The 15923-nt window shown below is 37.0% G+C and overlaps 1 protein-coding gene across 4 annotated transcripts in view; it reads right to left on the bottom strand.

The window, feature by feature from the left end:
• The window catches only part of CDK14 (cyclin dependent kinase 14), a 332201-nt gene that overhangs the window by 63903 nt on the left and 252375 nt on the right, over nt 1-15923 (bottom strand). For all 4 annotated transcript variants that reach the window (XM_083826967.1, XM_083826970.1, XM_083826969.1 and 1 more), the window contains 2 exons: nt 6591-6730; nt 2360-2506 (listed from right to left, as the gene is read on the bottom strand). In XM_083826967.1, coding sequence (XP_083683093.1) covers nt 2391-2506; nt 6591-6730 — 256 coding nt within the window. In that variant the 3' untranslated portion in view covers nt 2360-2390. The remainder of the gene's footprint in view (nt 1-2359; nt 2507-6590; nt 6731-15923) is intronic.

Raw genomic sequence — 15923 nt, forward strand, 5'->3', positions numbered from 1 at the left:
GTAAGAACATGTATTGCCTTGTCCAAGAGATGGGCTATGAGTATTTTGTTGCCTCTGCTTTTTTCATATTCTGATCTATTTCTTTGCAGTATTGGCGCTTTTCCTTTATCCCCACTGGGTGTGATGTTATCCACCATTCTCACTGCCACTTCAACAGCTTGTTGTTTACCTCCTAATCACCTCACTTACCTGTTACCCTCATGGGCCTGGAGAGCTACTGTCATGTTTTTTTTTTTTTTCTTTTTGTGCATCTAGTTGCTTCACTGACCTTTGTGAATGGAGACCTTAACTGAATATCTCATAATAAATACCCCTACTTTAATGCTACTATCCTGCTTACTGCAACTTTGCTCTTCTGCTACAATAAGTGACTCGGCTCCTAACTCATTTTACTGCTCATTTTATTGTTTGAACATCCTACTTGCCAGTCACTACTCTACTACTTAAAATCACAGCCACCTGCTATTCACATTAAGCCGTCAGCAGACCTCCCTGTCACATTATCAGAACTTCAGTCTTTTTTTCCAGCTCCTTTCACTCTTCACGCTGACTGTTCTTTCTGTTTGCTTGCTGGTCTCATTCCTTTAAAGGTTTCCATCCAGCCTAATGATTCCTCACCAAGGTCCAGGTTCCATGTCCACATTTCTTCTGCCTCCCCTGATATTCTAATTTCATCTGATCAAGCCCCAATTCTCTAAATAGTATAAGTAAGAGGACTTTTATTTTGTACAGATACTCTTCCAGTATTACCTGTTTTCCCCCATCTTAAGGAACAAATCAAATACTACAATCAGGAACTGGTCTTTATTGTATTGTACACACCTAACACAACACAGTCCCAAGCCATGATGGAAAACTGAAATCAATAACGTACACAAACCACAACTTAACATTTGTTAAGCATCTCCAGATCTTATACAATAGAAGATGCTTTTTTGTATTAAAGCTGTGGTTGAATAGCCACAACAGTACAGCAACGAACATCAAAGGTACACATGGCTCTCTCTTTCTGCTTACAGATAAAATTTTTAAGAGTCGTCTGTATCTGCTTAAGCAGATTCAGTAAGAATGATCAATCTGTTTTCTTTTGTGTTATCTTACATGCTGTTTTTCAAATAAAAACTTTCTATTACGTATTTTGTGTAAATGAAAAATTTCATTTGTTTGGAGGCAAGAGAAAGGAGATTCTGTACATTAGGAATGAGATTCTGTACTTAAGCTTCCACACAAAAGGTCTTTAGCACAGATGGGCACATTCTAAATTTATTTTAGATGGATGATATGTCACGTTAGAACAGACAAGGTTGAAGAGATGTCTGCAGGGACACAGCCCCAGGAAAAAGTAGGGATTAGCTTGTCAATAAAGATGTAAACAGACTGCTCTGAGGCAGCCTCATTTCTGACATTAGAAAATCTTAAATGGTTTGCTGGCAAAGAGCATGTGCAAAAATTGGGGCAGTCTGTCAAGACTGAAATCTATTCATTTCAGTTTTCAGCAGTTGTCTGCCAGGCAAATGAACTCTGTTACTTTACAGGGTTAAAAAACATTGCATGTATACATACAGCAGTAAAAAAGTGAATATAATTCATTAGGGAAAGTTACATCTGATACCAAACCAAGCAGATATAGCTGAAGATAGACTTCATGCAAATATAAACTACATAAATACCAGAGTATACCTTTCAATAGGTACAAGAGCAGCAGAAGAGAGTTATTACTGTGATATAACAATCATTCCCTGCTTTAAGTCAGTAAGCACCCCCACTACTCACCTGCCCTTCTCTTGTTCTGTTCTACTACCTGAAGTTAAATTACATGTTATTTCACTGCTGAAGAACTATGCTGAAGATGGGGTATCAAACCCCCAAGGGGTATCAAAGCCATCCAAGAACAAGAAGAGTTCTAGCAGATCCAGTGATATCGATCAAATTTATTAACATGTCAACGCTTCTGTCTCCATCAAGAACATCCTTCTGCTATCAAGACTACCAGATCTCCTAAATAAATCTTTTTTTGTTGTTGTTGTCCTTGCCCCAGATTTTAACTAGAGAACTGGCAAGAGGTATTTTATCTTTCCTTATCGTACCAGGGAAAAAAAAAAATCAGTCCAAATTAAAGGCAACACAATGTTTAATCTGCTGGCACTGACTTCAGCAATGTTTTCAACCTGTCAGTCACACTGATCCTGCCCACAAGGCCAAGAATTTACACTCATCGTATTGACAAATCTATACTGCAAAAACAGATTATCTGCCTGATCATGTGTAAATTAAGAAATGTGCAGTTCAATTTTATATTGTGTCTTCAGAAAACTAAACAGTATTTTTAAAGATATACCTTCCAATAATCATGTCTTACCTGCATTATCTGTTGTGAACATAGGTATTCTTCAATGTTTGCTGTTTGATACACCTTTGCCGTAGCTATTGTTTTTTCCAAAGACTCTCATACTTTCTCCAGTCTCTGGTTGTAATCTTACATTCGGTACAGTAAAAATAGAAGACACTGCAAAAAAGAACATCAGATCAGAAACTCTGATTTTTTTTCCCCCAAAAGTAGCAATTTAAAAGTAATTGGCTAATATCTGTGGCAAACACAACACTAAATAAATCAATACAGCTTTTATATATACCTTCAGTTATGCAAATAAGCACTGTAAAAATTCTGAATGCAAAGGAATGGTATCTATGATGGAAGTTGTATGATGCAAACATTCTCTGTTACTTAAGCCTTGTTTTAAAAAAACAAAAACAAAACCAACCAACAAAGCAAAATGAAATAATACACATAACAAAATAACAACAAAAAAAACAACCCACAACTGGTTCCAGGGGGAGTGTTTGCTAGTCCTTGCACTGTTGTGTAATTCATGTTTTCCATTTTAAAATTTCCTCTCTGACAGCATTTAGAATTAAGTATGAACATGAAAATATACAGCAGGGTTTTGCAATAATTCGACATCACATATTCTGTCTTCCAAATCTTAATGTCAATAGAAATGAGTTATTAGACTTAATTTTATTGTTAAAGACAAATAGGTTTGATTAAAATATTCCAAAAATTCAAAAGGCTTTCACAAAAATCAAACCCTTCCTGCATGAGCTATAAGAACCTTGAAGATTTTCCACGTAACACCAGGCAACTAATTAGTAGTAGACATGACGTTAATCATAGGGATCAAACTACAAATGGCTAAGGACACACACTGATGATACGAAAACTCATTTTTACTTTGGATGCCTCAAACTGATGGGGAAAAATGGCTGGTTTTCAATATATTCTGAGAGCAAATGTCCACACAAAAGTATCTTCAAATCGCTGCCAGTGAATGACTGCATGAGAAAATGTTAACAGTCTGCTTGTTTAAAGAATTAATCAGGGCCATAATACCTTTTTTTTTTTTTTTTTTTTTTATTGCTTGTTTGTGTTTTCATGAATGTGGTATTCTGCTGTCCTTGATAACATAAATTATGAATATTCTACCCAAATAAATCAATATGAGCTTTCAGGTATGAAAGCAGAAAAGGGGAAAGACTAAAATTACTATTTTCAATAGAAAATAACAAGTACACATATTTAGTAAGATGTCTTAATCTATAGATTCCTGCTCAGGTCTGAGATGAATGAGGGTGGTGTTACTTCATAAACTGTATTATATTCACAGACAAGACTTTTTTTAGCAGAATTGCAAAAGTCTTGCTTTTTTAATGCAACATTTTTAAAAACTGACAGTGGCTAGATGTTAGAGCTTATCTGGAAACTGAATTTCCAAGCCAATTGAAATTATACCTTGGCTTGAAACCAAAAGAAACCAAAAAACAACCTTTTTGTGAATAAACTTTCAAATCTTTCAGATAAATTTTGCACACATATTTAAAAATAAAACACAAAATCAAAATGTTATCCTGTAAAATATTACATAGAATATAAATACATAGTACTAAAGTCAAAACAGAAAGAGACAGTTATTAATAACTGTTATTGTTAAGGTTTTTTTTTTTTTTTTTTTTTTTACATTTCTGATTCAGGCAGAATCACTGTACTTCTGTACAAAGAAACAATATTTTCTGATTGAAAATCATACAATCAATTTTTTTTTCTATCTCTTTCTTCAGCTTCACATGTGAGTCTTTCATTGTTTTTGGTACTAAAACCCCAAATTTGCAGTTCAGCACTAGGATGAAATTGGACAAAACAGATTTCACGATGAATACTATCATGCACATTTCCATCGTGCATGAAGTCTCAATGTATTTACACCTGCATTTAATGAATTATCAATAGCATGTCCTTCCCAATGTAAAATATTAACCCAGAGTACTAGAATTGCAAAATGTGGTAATTTCACTATGCAGTAAACATTTTCCCAACTCTCCAAAGTATATGACTTCTTTGTTTTGGAAATATGTTTACAAGTATATCCAAGTCATACTAAATAGAAATGATTGTAGTATTTGATACTGGGATTGTCCTTTCTTGCATCTGGATTTATGCTTCATAATGATTATCTACTAGCCACAGAAATAGTCTTTCTGTAACTCAAAATTTTACTGGAGGCATTTAGAAGAACCTTGCTTTAAAATATAATGATTTTTCATCTTTATTCTCCCCCCTTCAAAAGGTTTCACTGCTCCTGATGTTTAACGTTATGCAAAGACGTGTTTCTGCCAATGAATATCGCCTTATGGTTATGCTTCTGCAAATAACCTGCTGTGAGCTGATAAAAGGATTAATGCAGCCAAAATTCTTAATCTGTGAAATTACAAATTAAATTCTCATATTAAAAATACCACCCTGAGGTATTTTTTGTGGTTTTAATTCCCCTCTGGTGTTCTGCATACATTGTGCTTGTTAATGACTAGGACAAGACTGTCTCTGTTGGCAGCCTGCTGCAGAGTGATAATGTGTAGGCATTTACTTCACTGATAGAACTGGATTTAACCACTGACTGATAAACTAAGTGGCAAGTGGGTAATAAGTCCATATTAACAGAAAAGTACTACTGCAGAATTCAGAATTCAAAATCCTGGCTAGACTGAATCACACAGTCAGAAGGATTGAGATGTCACCAGTGAAGAGTGATTTTTGTTTTCCATTTAGTGGAAAAAGGATAAACGAACTGGCATTCTTGATGTTTCATTAGTCCTGAAGAAATGAATCTCTTTGCATCAATTTCAGCAAAGACGGACTTTCAACAGCACCCTTAATTTACCTTTTTGAATTTTCAGCTTGTGAAGTGCTGCAGTCAGAAAACTGAGTGGTGTGGGCAGAGGGTTTCATGGCAGAGGAGGAAACTGGGAATGTTTTTGCAGAGCAAGGACAAGGTCTGTGATATAGCCTATGCGGTACAAAAATTGGTGTTGCCAGTTCAGTTTTAACGTTCACATTCTACAAATGGGACAGAGCAGAGTCTTTAGAGCAGAGTCAGGTATAGTAGGGTACTTGGAGTGCCAGTTCACAGAACTAGCTCAAAATGTAACCGTTACAGATGTTGAGGATGGAAAAGCTAAACTTTTGGGAAATGAAAGTTTTCTTAATGAGACTGAAGTAAACAAAATCTATTGTGGATTAATATTCAGAATGTGAACTCATTTTTTACAAGCAAAGCTTTAAATTAGCCGTAATTAAACACACATTCTGTTGTTGCATATCTGAAAATTTTGCCTTGGCATACTGGATTTAGATATTTTGCTAATGAGTGCATGTTTGAAAGCAGAAAATAGCAACCACTGTTCTAATGAAAGCATGCTTCTCTTCCTCATATTGCGCTAAATCAAAATAGTGATTGGTATTCCCCTGTGAAACCTATTTTTAATGCCAGAATCTTCATCAAAAATATCATGCATGGTAATATTTTTCCACAGAATAAATAGTATTGACTTTTAACACTCTGGAAAAGGTATGGACATGTATGAAATAAATGATTTACAAATATTAAAGAGATAACTGACAAAATACTTATCAATAGGATAATATTTGCCAAGTCAACTGGAAAGAATTTTGTTCAATAAAATAAATTAAAAGATGTATGTAAATACTGAAAGCATTCTCATTTAGTAATATCATCTCCCATTCTCTTCTTACACTGTTTAATTCAGAAAATTAAGCAATATTCTGCTTTGTGTTTCTCAGACTTCTGAATGCCAATCCCTTTCTTAAATGTTACTGTTATAACAGATAGAGATTCTGTGAATCAAACATAGCTGGATTTTTATCCTGTATGCTGCAGCTAGTTAAGAAGTACTGTATGTTATAAAGTGAAAAGCACTAAATATGTAAATTGTATTTTTCCTTTTGCTTTATGACAATTCAGATAATTCTCTTGGCTGCACACATAATCAAATACAAAGATAGCTAGCTGCAGACTGCAGAGCAGAGATAGCAAAAAAAAAAAAAAATCCATTTTTTCCTGTGTCAAGCTAACTACGTAATTTCAGATACACAATTGCACTCGTGTATTTTGTGTGTGGATGTGCAGGTCCATGAGGGAGTTTGCATGTGAGTGTTAGCATACATACAAGTATACACACATGCAACTGTATGAACTAGTGTCTTTTTTTAAAATTGATTCAGAGGTGGTTATACTCACTGTCAGTTAACTCCCATAGCCGTGGGGGCAGATCACTGAAATACTCATGGCTCAGGGCTGCCTGTGCTGACAATCTGTTCTTTGGGAAACACTGGAGTAGTTTGGAGGCTAGATCTTCTGCATGATTCACATAGCTCAGCCTGAAACACAAACAAGAAGTTTTTTTCTGAAAAACAATCTCATTACCCTGTTTACTAATACCATCTGCAGTCAGCACAGTTGAAATGAGTCTTGCTAGCCAGTATAAAGACAAAGTCTGTTTCGGAGTGCTACTGGGAAACACATTCCTCAGGTTAGAAAGTCAATGGATTATTCCTGGATTGACAACACAAAATTCATGCACATTTTACATATATAGAGCACCTAATATACCATATCATAAATGCCCTACCTAGTACACTAAAGGACTGTGAGCAACAGCATCTAGAAAGCAACTTCTGATTCCTTCATTTACATTTTCTTTGAGCATACTGACAGGCTGAGAATTTACAGCACTGGAGACAAACATTTATTACTATCTAAAACCATGAAATCCACGTTTAAAATAACAGTAGTATTTACACAATTTTGTGAAGTATCAGGTTTTAAAATTCAATGACAATTAACGCATAACATATGCATCAAGTTTCATAAAGGCATTTGTCTTTAGTGAAGTATTTTTGATTTATTTTTGACTTTTCATATATTCACATGGCAGGAGGCTGACTCTTCATTAGGTGTAAATACAACACAAACATTAAATTGTAAGTGAATTATCTTTTCTAAGCTACCTAGGGAATTCTGAGAAAACTTACCTCCCTATGTTTGGGGGTATTATATGAAAATATAAACTAAAAATAATAGATTTGGAGGGAACAGACTAAAATGGTGATCATTAGGATGTGGCTTTGTTCTGCTATTCTACAGCTACCTCCGAAGTTTCCAAAGCCACCAAAGTTCTTGTAATACACAGTCCGAAAACAAGTGCTGAATCTTGTAGACATCATGTTACTACTATTAGTAGGTAACTGTAGAAATTCAGTCATGCCTTTGCTCAGTACAGATCTCTTGTCAGGTAAAAATGCGAAAATATATTAAAGGTCTTCTATTTTCCAATGTACTAGTTTACCAATACAGATATAGTAGACTGCAGTCCAAAATTCTTCAGTATTTGAAAAAGATGGTGTTGGCATCCTCTAAAATCAGCAAACCTACAGCATGTTTCATGCAAATTCTCATTCTTGTTCAGCTGAAGCTGGCTTTCTGGAGTACCATTCAAGGAACATGGATTACAAAGCACTACGCTTATATTTTCATGAACTTGAATTGCATAAGGTATAAGGATACACAGGTGAAAAACCTGCAACAAGGAATAGACAACACTGAAAATGATAAATGAAAAAATAAATAAATTGTTATTCCACTGAGAGCTTTTAAGTCTCAAATGTCATAGACACAGCCTTTCTTGTCCACACACTTGTGTGAAAAAAAAAAAACACAAGTCAAAAGCATGTCCTCATACTTCCCTCGAGATTTTTGCACATAACATACTAGTGCAAATCTACTAGTACCTATACTAGTACATATAAGCGATTAGTAGACTAAATCATGTGCTAGGATATGTATGACATGCTAGTGTTTATAATGATTCAAAGAAATATGCAATTGTCTCTCTTCTTCATTTCTAGCAACTATATGCTGTACAAGAATTTTTGACTACTGCACCTATCTGATCGGGTCTTGAGAACGGACAGGATATTTATCCGAAAATTACCCAGGGACCAATTGCCCAGAAATATTGACCACTTTAAGCCATTACTTCTCATCAGCCAGAGAAGCTTTGGATGCCCTACACCTGGAGGTGTTCAAGGCCAGGTTGGATGGGGCTTTGAGCAACCTGGTCTGGTGGGAGGTGTCCCTCCATGGCGGGGGGGGGGGGGTAGAAGTGGGTGATCTTTAAGGTCCCTTCCAACCCAAACCACTCTATGATTCTGTGATATGATAATCTTACAGAAGTCTCAGGATTTGGAAATGGTATTCTATGTCAAACAGATGCAAAACTCTAGTGTTTCTGATGTGCATATATATATATATATATTACTTTTCCAATTTTCAGTTCATGACAAAATGAAGGCATCTTGAATGAGACAGTTATTGCCTATAAATTAAAATCTAGAAAAAAAATAATTCCAGACTCCTTAAACTACCAGATTGTAGAAATCCTTTCACTCAACTTTTTGCAAATCACAGGAAAGTTCATTATAGAACACAGACCATACCAAGAGAAAAGGCTAGTCTCAACAAAGAAAAGGAAAAAGAGGGCTGAATACCCACAGAAAATTGGCATTAATTCTTCTACACATCCAAAATTCCCATGGACCAGTGATTATATTGAGTTAGTGAGGCCTGTCTTGTGTCCTAATCCCACCTGCACCAATTATTTGTCAAGAGGTCCTGGCAAATCATTTCACCATGTTTTTTTTTTTTTTTCCCATACAGGTAGTTGCATCTTTTTTAGGAGCCAGAGTATAATTGCTCTGTATTGAATTAATTATTAATTCAAGTATTACAGAATTGTGGCAGTATTAAAAAAATGTGGTCACTTATGTAAATCATCAAATATTACCTTCCAGTGTAAGAAAAAGAATTGTACCATCCTTAGCTAATCCGTAGGTATAGAAAAGAACATTCAAAAATTAATGAATTCTGAATTGCAGGTGAAATTATGGGTGATGAAATGCTAGTTCCTTAGTGCTCTTGAATAAAATAATACCATTATTTTGACTGTATGAATGGTCATCAAAGTATCTGGCACATTGCTGTCATTTGTTTAAAAAGAAAATAAGATTTACTAATAAATGTAAAGTATTTTGAGTAGGAACGGGTTAGGAAGCCAAAGTCACCTTTTCAGTTCAGAAACTAAAAAGATATCAGTTAACCAAAGTCAATCAAGAAGCCACAGATAAGTATCAAGTAATCACCAGATTATACATAAGTGAAATATAAAAACAACAAAAGTATCTAGGGCTGCAACATAATCACATCCACTAATGAAATCATTGTGAATAAATCAGTCAAAATTAGAACCAGACTTAAGAATTAATAAATAGAAAAAAAAATCATCACAGTCTGCAAAAATAGTTCTTTCTGCTCTAATTATTACATTTCCTTGCCCTGATAATAGTCCAAGTAGGGCTGTGGGGGGTTAGTTGTTTATACAGTGCTTTGAAGATTCCAGTTGCTACATTATTAGCATCAAGTTTCCAAGCATTTATAGATTTTAAAGTCAGAAGGGACCAGAAGGATCAAGTCTCACCTCTTGTGTAACACAGGCCAAAGAAGGTCATCCAAGTAACTCACGGATCAAATAATTACTTTTAACTATGCAAAGTTCTACAAAAACGTCTTAGCTTTGTTTATGGAGCTTTGAACAGCAATGACAAAATTCTCCAAACAACATGTCTTCTGCTAAGGTCATTTCTGGACGCTGAAAAAGTCATATGCATGCTGAATCCTAAGGCTGTCAGTCTTAAAACTGATGCCTTAGTGGAATGTGTGACTAATTTTGCTGCTTTGTTTACAGACAAGCTATTCTTTCACTTCTGAAAAATGCACTGTATGATCACGTATTTAAATTACCTCTACTATATCAGAATTGTTTGGAGAAACCCATTTAATGCATCACCTTAGTGGTTTGGAATGTCAAAACACTTGGTTTTGGTGTTTTGTTGTTGTTATTGTTTGTTTGTTTGTTTTTGCCGATAGTCTCCTCCTCTTTAAAGTCTCCTCCTTCAAATATTAACTGTTTGACTGATGTAAGTTGGTAACATGATTCCTCAACAGGGACAAAGGCTGAATGTTCTGATGGGGTTCAGTAGTTAAGTATCTAAGGCAGAAAAAGTTAACAAAAAGAACTAAAGAAAAAAAAGATTTGATTTTTAAATACACCTCCCTCAGTATGTGACAGGATGGAATTTCATACAATATGGCTTTGTGTCTAAAACATAATAGCATGTTTTGTCTCACAGCAGTTGGGCCATATAGTAACTTGGCATGCGTGATATGGCAAGTCTCAATATTCACGCTTCACTTACTGTCACACTAATCACTGAGGAATAGTTACTAGCCATGACAGCATACATGCATGCTTTCAGAAAATGTAGTGTACAGCAGAATACAGAGAAACCTTTGGCAATGAGCATTAGATAACATCTAGATGCTGTTTTGAGAAATATTGGGAATATTTTTACAGACCTACTCTGATGACATTTGCAAAAACACTAATTTTCGGCTTAATCTCATATGCAATATACTGCTTTAGATGAACAAAAACAAGCATTATATGAACCTGACTCACTTTAAACATATATGAATCTGACTACACTTGAGCAGTTGTAAATCTCATTGGATTACAAGAATTTGATTTAATTTCAGAAAACAGGCTTGGATGTCTTTCTACTGCAAAGGAAGGTCAGTATTTGGTCAAGCAGAACATGGCTAAGATCACTGAAGTTTGGTTTAAGCTCCTGAGGAAAAAAAAAAAAAGTTTGGGGCATGTGCAGTGAACTTCTGAACTTGGGGTGATTTGCTTTTAAATGCAACAAAGAATGCAGCTCAACTTCACATTAATAATTAAGACAAATGGGCATTAAAACAAATAGAAATAATATGCTATGTACTCCTAACAGCATGAGGTAAATACTTCCCAAAGCAAAAATCATTTACTGTGCACATTTTTCATTTCAAGATACAATTCTCACAGCATATCATTAATTCATTTCTTGACTGGAGTTTACAGCATGGCCTGGAGGAGGGAGGCACCTAACTCCCTGTGGAAACCCCAGCTCTGCTTCTTTATTCTAAGTAATCCCTTGTCACCTGAAGTGCTGAAAGACAAAACAACAGTTAACTAGAACAATCGCACCATTTAGCAGAGTTTAAAGTTTACAGGTATTTTACCTACAATGGCACGGCTGCAAGGGCCATATCCCAGTTTTAGGATTTTCACTCAAGCCTGCTTGAGGCTGGCAGTCTTTCCATCTTCTCTCAGGCTCTAAGCCTCTGCTGACACAAAGCTGTGCCAACATCATATGGCACAGAAAACAGCCAATGTTTTCTTTGCAAATACCTTTATCTCCCGACCAGCTGATGCCCCTCTGTGCCTCGACTGTTTCGCATCTCTGGATACGTGTGCGACCCTGCTCAGTGCAGCTATACAGCACAAAGGCCAGAGCAAGGCCTACCTCAAGTAATATTTCCTTTTTCCGTAATATCAGCAGCATTTTCTGTTGCTACAGCCCTGCCGAGAACACCTGCCGTCCTCAGAGAAGCGGCATGGCAGCCCTAGCACACAGAAACGCACTCGGGAGCTGCATCCCCAGCACGCCCGGTGTGCCTCCACAGAGGTGCCACACGGGTAATTCAGCCGTCATGAACCCTGCAATAAGCAAGCACCAGTTTGGATGCAACGCTTTTAGCTTTTGGTACAAACAAAGGCACAAAGCCTGTACCTCAGGATGGGAACCTAATGAAGTAAAGAAGGTATCGTTTTTCTCTATGGTTTACACAGAAGGTACTGAGGACTGAAAGTGATGAACAAAGAGAGGCAAAAGCTTTTGAAGGCTCATTGAAGCCATATTTTATTACTCAGCCTGGTTGATCAATCACAGGATACAAAATTTGCTCTACAGAACAGGGTAGGGGTACTTCAAGCCAAACTACACACTAACCTTTCAGCCTACAGGCACAGTCACAGGGCCCATATTTCAGTTTGGGGATCATCCCTATATCAGCTTGAGGCTGCCATTTTGTGCTGGGTCGTGTGTTCTCCCCCTGTACTCGGCTCTGGTGAGGCCGCACCTCAAGTACTGTGTTCAGTTTTGGGCACCTCGCTACAAGAAGGACATGGACGTGCTCGAGAGAGTCCAGAGAAGGGCAACGAAGCTGATGAGGGGTCTGGAGAACAAGTCTTACGAGGAGCGGCTGAGGGAGCTGGGCTTGTTCAGCCTGGAGAAGAGGAGGCTCAGGGGAGACCTCATCGCTCTCTATAGGTACCTTAAAGGAGGCTGTAGAGAGGTGGGGGTTGGTCTATTCTCCCACGTGCCTGGTGACAGGACGAAGGGGAATGGGCTAAAGTTGTGCCAGGGGAGGTTTAGGTTGGATGTTAGGAAGAACTTCTTTACCGAAAGGGTTGTTAGGCATTGGAATGGACTGCCCAGGGAGGTGGTGGAGTCACCATCCCTGGAGGTCTTTAAAAGACGTTTAGATGTAGCCCTTAGTGATATGGTTTAATGGAGAACTTGTTAGGGTTAGGGCAGAGGTTGGACTAGATGATCTTGGAGGTCTCTTCCAACCTAGACGATTCTGTGATTCTGTGATTCTGTGTGCTTTCGTTAGAAGTGATGTGTCCCCAGACATCCAATGCCCCTCTTGCTCTCGACAAACTGAGGTGCTGGAAGCAGTTTAGGTTCAGAACCACTGAGCTCTGTGTGTGTGCAGCGTGGCAAGGCAAGCTCTCCAGGCCCTGTAGGCCGCCAGTTCAATTGCACACTTCCAACTCAGTACCTCACAAGAAGCAAGGTAGCCATGAGCGCAGCATCCTGTTCAGGCTTCTTAGATCAGCAAAGCTGGGACAAATCCTGCACTAATGTGGGTACATTGCTACCAGCATCCTTGGTCTGTATCCTTGAGCACCACTGCACTCCAGAGTCTTCAGGCCTTCACAGTTTTCATACAGGCGTATGAAACAATCTTTCTTTGGCAATTCAGAAATTAGTTTAATCCTTTTTAATTATATGCATATTACAGTATCAGCAGTCTTATCTACTGAAGTATTGAAAAGGTGGTCAAAATGTTTATTATTAAAATAAGAGCCATGACAACCAATGCTGAGTGTTCTCCTCAGGATATTTGCATAGAGCTAGAAGTATCGGTGTTTGATTCTTCAGTATTGCTGTTGACATAGATTAAAAGAGGTGAGAGCCCTCTTTGGGAAGCTGTGAAGGTAAATTCTTTCAGTGCAGTCCAGCAAGGTAATAACCCTGACACACCTGAGCTAATTCTCACTTGACAGTTACCCAGATGCCATTAGTTGGAAAGCTGCCAAGATGAACAGCATTTCTTGAAAAGAGTAATGTAATGAATGAAGGCTCTAACATTACAGGCAACTTTTTATTATTGTTCTTTTAGTTTACCTTAATTACTGTACATTTACCTCTAGCTACATCATTCTTGTATACTTGGTAAATTTTAAATGGAATCTACTGACCCTGTACGTAAACCATTATTATAGTTGCAGCTCCTGAACTGCTCAGAATGAAGCACTACAATGTCAAATCTCTCTGTTTTGAGAACTGTTAGTTTTCTCTCAAGCACCAATACATGTAACTATCAAACCCTGTAATGCTCCAGTCCAAAAGAATCAGGACAGGCTAATCCTGAATGTCTCCAAATAGCAAAATTGATCAATCTTCCCAAGTCCAAGTCACATAACTACAACATTTACGTGTCCCATAGAAGCAAATAGGAAAGAAACAACTCCAATATCTCCAACGGCAGGAAGCAATAGTGGCCTGCAGTGCCTTCCTCCAGTGGCAGGCTGGGTGTGCAGCTGGGGACAGATGACCGGATCCTGCTGCTTCAGCACCGAGGGTTGGCTTGTTTCTTCCACAGCTAGAGATGATTACTACTTAGTCCCAGTGCCCAAGCAACTTTGCCACTGGTCATGTGGCATTTCTGTAGTAAAACAGGTTTACTTAAACTGTTTGTGAATCATGTGAGGCTGCAGAGATGCAGTTTGGTCACACCTAAACTAGGCAATGACACGATCCAGACCCTCACAGCAATTCACATTTGATAATGGCTATTAAGCTCAGTCATGACTAGATCATAAAATCATTCAGATCTGTTTATGTGGGTATCACTGAATACAACTCAGGACAAAATTTCCATATGAATCTATTTCTCCCTGACTCTTCCTGCACTATATTTGACTTTTTAGTGTTTGTATCAGATGTATTACTGTATTTCTACAACATGACATTGCTTGTGATGTCCTGTTTGAAATTTTTTTTTTCATATAGGAAGCAGAACACGACACCCCTACAGAACACAACACCTTTAAAAACTGAATTTGATTAATTTGAACTTTAAATATTAAGTCTAAAGAGAATCAGTCAATATACAACAGACTTAACAGTACCCTGCTTTTTGTCCTCCTGTAGCCTGACATACATCCAGCCTAGTTCTTGCTCTATATAATGCCTCCAAATAAATATGTGGAACCATGAAACTTTCCAAAGAAACCCAATACCAACTATTGAGAGCTTAATGCATAAAGATACTATCATGAAAATATTGCAGTTTTCCTCCACTATTCTATGCCATTTTGATAAAGCATAAGGTTTAAACATTCAATACTAGGTCTCTTTTTTGCTAGTATAATATATGCTGGAGCACCAGATGAAGTGAGTGGGTACAGAGTCTGTATGGCAGATATTAAAGACAGGAAGGAGAAGAAAAATAAGTGTATATAAGCAGCAAATATACAATAAATATCAAATGATAGCATACTTCAAGCCACACTTGAGAGTGTGGCTTTCCGTGATACGATCATACCCTTTCCTTAATTTCAGGGAATTCTCAGGTTCTGATATTCCAAATAACGTGACTGCTGGGTACTGCTGCTGCTTAAAACCACAACAAATTATTTGAACACTAAATATTTTCTACCTTAAGTATTTCATTTCCATTCCTTATTTCACCCAGTTTTCAGCAGATTCATCTCAGATACATATATTTCCCAGGGAAAGAATTTCCTAAGAAATTGTAATTAGAACATCCCTTACCATTTTACCCTAGAAAGAATTTAGCAATTTATTTTTTTTTTGATTTTACACGCCACCAACAATCAGGTATCTATCTAAATAGTTTCAGCATCACAGTAAGCCTAGTACTAAGGATATTCATTATGGAAGACATGGTATATTACACAATGACAGACTACTACTGAGTATGCTGGATTTACAGTTTACTGCAAGGTCTTTGCTTGCTGTAAATGTAATTAATGAAAAACAACAACATGGTGGTGACATCTAATCAGGAGCTTTTGATTATTTTGAAATTCTTTAAAGGGCATGAATCTTCTGATTAGGAGGGTGCTTTTTAATGGCTTTCTTCATGCACCTCAGCAAGCTGAACAGAATATCCTTGGAAAATAAATAGAGCTAAAAATAATTACTAACACCTCAATCATTTTATGAGCTATTATTTCACCAGAAAATGGGGAAAATATATCTTTAATCCTGAACAAAAACTCTTCAAGGTTTATGTTCTCTATAAACCTTTCACTGAGAA

Source organism: Anser anser (assembly GCF_964211835.1).
Source record: "Anser anser genome assembly, chromosome: 2".
In the NCBI taxonomy this organism is placed as follows: Eukaryota; Metazoa; Chordata; class Aves; order Anseriformes; family Anatidae; genus Anser; species Anser anser.